This window comes from Filicampus tigris, chromosome 20 (assembly GCF_054856515.1).
Source record: "Filicampus tigris isolate MCC_2025a chromosome 20, RoL_Ftig_1.0, whole genome shotgun sequence".
NCBI lineage: Eukaryota > Metazoa > Chordata > Actinopteri > Syngnathiformes > Syngnathidae > Filicampus > Filicampus tigris.
In genome coordinates, this window is record NC_141236.1 from 122,501 (window position 1) to 127,500 (window position 5,000).

Sequence of the window (5,000 nt, forward strand, 5' to 3'; positions counted from 1 at the left end):
TCATCACCTCACCAGTGTGTCATGTTGGCAAAATTAGGACTTTGCACATTGAGGGCCTAAACATGCACAAAACTCACCAAACTTTTCACACACAAAGTGCGTGGGATACGAAAAAAGGTTACCCTAAAAACCTTGTTAAGAAGGAGAACAAGTACAAAAAATAAGATTCCAATGATTACCCTGGTGCAAAAGCAATGAAAATACTGTAAAAAAAGATGCAGAAAACTCGATATTTTCATGAGCTGGGAACGCCCACCGGCCACGACGGCGAGTTTGATCCAGCGTGTACTGACATCACTGGCCTGATGTGGTCAAATCAAAGCAATGACGAGCTCTCGGAAAGTACAGTATTGGTCGCGCCGTTTTATTTTCATGAAAGGAGTCTCAACGCACACAATAGCTAGACATAGTATTGCGTCATACTGCGATCTAGTGGAGTGAGGTTAACCATCTTCTAACATGTTTTATTGCCATTTTCCCCATGATTGTGTGAAGAATCAAGCCAGCAATACTACGTTGCGGCATAATCCAAGTGAAACAAAAAACTAAACGAATCAGAAGAGAAAACTCGACGAGCACACCTTACAGCTGCCAGTCAGCAAGTCAGACGTGTCTCTAGGTGATGTCATAAGTACCGCCCCTCGATTTCATAGTGAAGACACCGAAACCCGGAGGTGTTTGAAAGTGTAACATTATTATTATTATGCTTAGGGAGAAATGTACACCCTGCAGTAACGATTATACGCACATCTACATAGTTGGCTGTTTTTGTTTTTTTTTTTTTTTTTTTTTACACTATGATTGTTAGGGCAGGCCATTTTATCCTTTTTTTGTCAAGCCATGCCCTATCTATCTGTATTTTTGGCTCCTCCAGTGTCGACGTTTCCCAATACGGCAGCTTCCTCCATAAAAAGCGTGTCCATAATTGCTGAGTCAATTTCACCGGAGGCGCAAACCAAGTTAGCGAAAAAGTAATTGTTTTCTTGTCAAACCTGCAGCCCCTTGTCGCAAAGATTCACTTAACACTTCCCGCAACATCTAAAAAATAAAAGTCCCTGCAAATTCCAGCTGTCAGGACTGCTTTACTCTGACGAGGTGCAACAATAACAGTGCACGTAACTGGGTGCATGACATTTTCGACAGAATGTATCCTGCCTACTGCCCAGAGGCAGCTATCTTGATCGCCAGGAAGGCAAGGAATTAATTAATTGCATGGAACAGGACAGCCCAGTCAAAACAGGCCAGTTGAACAAGGGTCATTATTAGCGATATTGGTCATCGGTCTAGTTATGTCTAGTTTGGTGAAAAAGGTCGCTGTAAGGACATACATCGCCACACTGGAGGCAGTTGCTTGGGGGGACTTTGATGCTATCAAGAGCCTGCTATTCCTTTGGGGGCATGTTGGCTGGATCTTTGTATGGTAGCAAAGTATGTTGCTTTTGTTTGACACAGTACATCGATCACTTGTTTAATGGTGTAAAACGTCTTTCATGAAATGGTTTGTGTCCAGATAAATTCGTCTTTATGACCCGTCGAAGCTTTTCGAGCTTGCCCTAGCTTGCTAACTGCTATCAAGAGAAAAAGTTTGTTTACAACACAAAATGTTCTATAATGTTCCATCAACGTATATGAAATGTTCATACCTATATAATTAACAGATTAATGTTGAACAGCAGTGCGATGTAAATCTTGAATGAAAAGTAAAAAGAAAAACAATAACTGATACAAAGTCATCAGATCATAACCTTGTATGTTGTGATTAAGGTGTCACGTTGAAGATTTGACAGCCATTGTGCGCGTCTGCTTTCAAACAACTTTGTTTTTGCCTCCGGTTAATTTGAATCACTGCCGGTATCACAAAATAAAATCTCTAGTTGACCGATTAGAGCAACCAAAAATAGCACAGGTGTTAACCATTTTTTCTTTTTCACAATATCAGCTGGTGGTGTGCCGCAGGATTTTTTAATAAAATAAATGTGCCTTGACTCAAAAAAGTTTGAAAAAACGCTGCTCTATTAGACACCTGGGAACTATTCAAATAAAATGTCTTACTGCTATTTTTTCATGAGGCAAAAGTAACTAACCTCGGTATAAAATGATTCTTTATCCTGTTGTTCTTCTGTTACAATCTCTTCATATAGATCCATTGATTCTTTCAGCTGCGTATGATTTGGAGAGAACCTCTCTGTATAATAAGAATTAGGAATACCACAGTCAACCAAAACATTTGAGCATGACAAACAAACATCAGGATAAACATTGGTAATATCAAAGCCTATTGAAATGCAAATTACATAAAATAAGGTAGGAAGGAAGCCATAATAATAACATAATGCTATTATTGAGAAAAGACATAGGCCACAGTCACCAAATTAATTTTTTCCCTTAGGCTTTTTCTGAAAGAACGATAGTAAAAGGCTGTTAATGTACTTAGAGTGTGACCAAGTGTTTCTGATAGTCTGTCCAATATGATAGATAATATTTTACATACTGTAATATAGAGCAGAACAAAATAAATACATTTAAAACAGATTTTACCTAAACTGCCGGAATGCTTGAGATCAAGGTCAGCGTAGATATCCACAGAATCTTCATTGACAGCAACTGTAGATTTTAGAATCACTTCAGAACTCTACAGAATGTTATCACAGCATATTAAAAAAAAACACATTCGAGCCATGCAGTGAGTCAGTATTGTTATATCTGTAACTAAATCTACCAAACCCAAATCATTGGCAAATAGGCGACGTCTGCCTTCTTGTAGCCTAACCATTTACAATGTTGCACACAGATAATGATGATCTTATAATTCACTACACAAAACGTCCTTCATTATGTATGACGTGTAACAGTTAGTCTGGGCTTCCCTGCTGAAGCTGCTGCCTCCGCGACCCGACTTCGGATAAGCGGGAGATAATGGATGGATGGATGGGTGTAACAGTTAGTCCAGTAATTCAATGGGGCTGTGAATAAATTACTCACGAATTCTCATTTTTACAAACAACGCTCTGGTGAGCACTGCAACTCATCAGAGGAATTGACCGGGATGTCATTTTAAACACAACCTAGGTTAGTTAAAACACACACAAGTCATGGTTAGTTAAAACACACACACCGTTAAATAAGACATATAAACACACATTACACACATACATGAGAAGGATTTGCATCCTTGTAACTTCAATAATTCAATGCTTTGTGCCATGCAGTGCATTCTGGGAACCGAGTGGCTTTACAGTGGACACCTACATAATTGTGGTTCAGTACTCGTGGTTTCTTACATTGGCGGATATACAGGGTGATTCAAAAAGAAAACGCCAAAATCATCAAGTGATATTTCAAAAATGAAAAACAATATAAAACTTGAGCTTGGATATGACTTGTAAATATCTTCAAGTTTTTATTTCATGTTTTACAAGTGCTCAATGCGGCCACCCCCGGCAGCACGGACATTATGAAGCTGAATTACTCCCAAACGCGGCTCAGGATGTCACTGTCCACTAGAGGTGGGAATCTTTGGGCACTTCATGGTTTGACTAAGAGTACGATTCAGGGACTACGATTTGATTATAAAACAATTATTGAGGCATCTTTAATTTAGCTGTTTTGATGCACTTTTTCACTACACACATTTTTTTATTTCACTGAGTAAAGGTTCACTTGCAATTTTTAAAAACATTAATTGTCAGAAGAAATAAGAAATTAAATCATTTCCATTATATTTTATTAAACTGATGGAAATGCGTGTAAAGTGGAAAGTTACAAAGTTTGTGCAATGCTGTAATCAATAAATATTGACCAAATAAAATACTATACCAAAATAAATAGCAGCATTTTGTAAAAAAAAAACAAAAAAAAAAACACCAACTTCTGTTGACGGTCTTCAATATAAAATTAGATAAATGAACACAAAAACGAATAATTAATTACAAATGTGCATGTACTTGAGTCCCAGCAGCTCGAAAAAGTGCTTTGCTGATTTTAAATGTTTGTAAACATGAAATGCTTTCCCTGAGTTACAAATAAAATATTCCTTATGTATCCGCAGCTCAGCAGTACATTCAATATTTAACAAAATAAAAAGGCTGTCCTGAGTTGCATAAATGTATAATTCTGTAACTACGACTAAGTTGTATTTTAAAACTGTAACAAGAAATGTGGCTCCTACTTGCAAAAGTATTAGAGCTCGCTGAGAGGCAAGGTTTAACGTGTGTGCATAGCATTTCAGGTGCACAAAGCCATCCAGCTCGGCGGTGGCGACAATCATCTGAGCGGCATTATCTGTAACTAAAACGTCGTCTTTCTCTGCAATGTTCCATTCATTTAGGGCACTGCTTAACAGCTCAGCCACATTAGCAACTGTGTGTCTTTCATACATTGCTCTTGTTTGGAGGACATGTTTTTTTGGGGGGTTTTTTTGTGCTGTTTTGTTTGGAGGACATGTGACCTTAGCTTCCACTCAGCGGTGACCAAATGCGCAGTTAAGTCAGAGTAACAAATGATTTGACAGACGTCCACGCATCACATGAAACTGCATGCAATTGTATTTGCCTTTGACAGCGCGGCCATGACTTCGGTTTTGGTTTGGTTGTAGAGCATCGGCATCGCCCTGTCAGTAAAATAGCGTCGTCGAGATGGTATGGTGTACCTGGGTTCTAATGTATGTAGCAGTGCTCGAAATCTCTCATTTTCCACGACGGACCATGGACGCAAATCCTTGGCAATAAATGCAGAGATGGACTTTGTAATAGGGCTGCCACAAACTATTATTTTGCTAGTCAAATCATCACTAACAGTATTCGCGATTAGTCGACTAATCGGATAATATATTAATCGCAGCAAATTGCTGCAGCAAGCTGCTGCTCTTATAATAAGCCTCATTCGCTCACAGCTTGAATTATTTATGTACAAACTAATCATGAAGACAAGACGAAAGTACATTCAACTTGTATTAAACTTTGCAACTCAAGGCATCATTCCTGGCATGTTTATAAATAAGG

General features: G+C 38.5%; 1 protein-coding gene across 4 annotated transcripts in view; it reads right to left on the reverse strand.

Annotated features, from left to right (window-relative positions):
• The window catches only part of casp8ap2 (caspase 8 associated protein 2), a 36,192-nt gene that overhangs the window by 19,792 nt on the left and 11,400 nt on the right, over positions 1-5,000 (reverse strand). For 2 of the 4 annotated variants that reach the window (XM_086019166.1, XM_086019167.1), the window contains exons 3-4: positions 2,539-2,604; positions 2,085-2,185 (exon numbers count right to left, since the gene is read on the reverse strand). In XM_086019166.1, the coding sequence (XP_085875292.1) occupies positions 2,085-2,185; positions 2,539-2,604 (167 nt within the window). Of the gene's footprint in view, positions 1-2,084; positions 2,186-2,538; positions 2,633-2,982; positions 3,066-5,000 lie in introns of all 4 variants that reach the window. The other 2 variants (XM_086019168.1, XM_086019169.1) reach the window with 2 other exon arrangements.